At 39.7% G+C, this 2,130-nt stretch overlaps 1 protein-coding gene across 1 annotated transcript in view; it reads left to right on the top strand.

Annotated features, from left to right (window-relative positions):
* ZNF624 (zinc finger protein 624) overlaps positions 1 to 2,126 on the top strand; it is a gene marked incomplete at its 3' end in the record, with an annotated part of 35,191 nt that extends 33,065 nt beyond the window's left edge. The window contains exon 3 of the mRNA XM_011978031.1: positions 847 to 2,126. Within this exon, the coding sequence (XP_011833421.1) occupies positions 847 to 2,126 (1,280 nt within the window). The remainder of the gene's footprint in view (positions 1 to 846) is intronic.
* Positions 2,127 to 2,130: the final 4 nt, after the last annotated feature.

The following is a 2,130-nucleotide window of genomic DNA, read 5'->3' as shown; positions in this document are numbered from 1 at the left end:
AGCCTACAGGCAGCCAGACTTTAAGGTTCTCTCCCCTGTTCCTTGAAAATCGCTGTTATCCTGTTCTTAAGGTGCCTAGATTTGATATTGTTCAAACACACATGCTCTGTAAACAATTTGTGCAGTTAACACAATCATCACAAGGTCCTGAGGCAACATTCATCCTCAGCTTACGAAGATGGTGGGATTAAGAGATTAAAGGCAGGCATAGGAAATCACAAAAGTATTGGTTGGGGAAGTGATAAATGTCCATGAAATCTTCACATTCTGCCAGGGCTTCAGTCAGTCCCTCCATTAGAGGTCCCTGACTTCCTGCAACACTTTTTTTTTTTTTCTTTTTGAGACAGTCTTGCTCTGTCACCCAGGTAGAGTGTAGTGACACAATCTTGGCTCACTGCAACCTCTACCTCCTGGAATCAAGCAGTCCTCCCACCTCAGCATCACAAGTAACTGGGACTACAGGTGCACACCATCATGCCTGGCTAATTTTTGTATTTTTTTTGTAGAGACAGTGTTTTGCTATATTGCCCAGACTGGTCTCGAACTCCTAAGCTGAAGCACTTCTCTCACCTTGGCCTCCCAAAGTGCTGAGATTATAGGCATGAGCCACTGTGCCCAGCTGAATGGACTTTTTTAACAGGAAAGTTTCAGTGAATTTTCTACTTTAGTTTTTGCTAAACCAGCCTCCCTTAACCCTACCTTCTTCTCACTAGAAAACAAGTCAGTGTGAAAGCAATTAAAACCATATATTCATTATCCATGTATTTATTACTTTTATTGTTCTGTTTAGTGAGATTGCTCCAGCTTAGGAAAGGAATTACTTGATTTATCTCTTTTTTATTCCAGACGTGGAGCCCAAACCTGCAACCAAGAATGCTACACGAACAAAGGATATTTCTGAAGATTTATCACAGGATGCCGTACTAGAGAAACTTACAGAGAATGGTCTGTGGGATTCCAGAGTGGAAGGGTTATGGAAATGGAATGATAGGATATTGAGATTACAAAATAATCAGGAGAATCATTTGAGTCAAAGAATAATTCCACTCAAGAAGACTCCCACTAGTCAAAGAGGCTTTAGATTTGAATCTATTCTTATTCCAGAACCAGGCGTTGCCACCGAAGAGCTTCACAGTAGATGCCAAACACAAGAGGAAAATTTCACAGAGAATTTAAATTTGGTTACAGATACCCGTTTGGGGAAGATAATTTGCAAGGAGATGAAAGGCAGCAAAGCCATAAGGCAGACTTCAGAACTTACTTTGGGGAAAAAATCCAATAATAAGGAAAAACCCTACAAATGTGGTACACGCAAAAAGGCCTTTCGTTATAGGTCATTGCTCATTCAACATCAAAGAACTCATACTAAAGAAAAACCTTATGAATGTAATGAATGTGGGAAAACATTCAGCCAGCCTTCATATCTCAGTCAGCACAAAAAAATCCACACTGGAGAAAAACCCTATAAATGTAATGAATGTGGAAAGGCCTTCATTGCTTCCTCATCACTTATGGTACATCAGAGAATTCACACTAAAGAGAAACCTTATCAGTGTAATGTGTGTGGGAAATCTTTTAGCCAGTGTGCCCGTCTTAATCAGCACCAGAGAATTCAAACTGGAGGGAAACCCTATAAATGTAATGAATGCGGGAAAGCTTTTAGTGATAAATCAAAACTTGCAAGACATCAGGAAACTCACAATGGTGAGAAACCCTGCAAATGTGATGATTGTGGGAAAGCCTTTAGGAACAAGTCATATCTTAGTGTACATCAGAAGACCCACACTGAAGAGAAACCGTATCAGTGCAATGAGTGTGGGAAGTCTTTTAAGAACACCACAATTTTTAATGTGCATCAGAGGATTCATACTGGAGAGAAACCTTTTAGATGTAATGAATGTGGAAAAGCCTATAGAAGTAATTCAAGCCTTATCGTACATATAAGAACTCACACTGGGGAAAAACCGTATGAATGTAATGAATGTGGGAAAGCATTCAACCGCATTGCAAATTTCACAGAACATCAGCGAATTCACACAGGAGAAAAACCCTATAAATGTAATGAATGTGGGAAAGCATTCATTAATTATTCATGCCTTACTGTACACCACAGAATGCATACAGGAGAGA

Source organism: Mandrillus leucophaeus, unplaced genomic scaffold (genome assembly GCF_000951045.1).
Source record: "Mandrillus leucophaeus isolate KB7577 unplaced genomic scaffold, Mleu.le_1.0 Scaffold1874, whole genome shotgun sequence".
NCBI classification, from domain to species: domain Eukaryota; kingdom Metazoa; phylum Chordata; class Mammalia; order Primates; family Cercopithecidae; genus Mandrillus; species Mandrillus leucophaeus.
The sequence above is the reverse complement of the archived record's forward strand: the minus strand, read 5'-3'. Positions and strand labels throughout refer to the sequence as shown.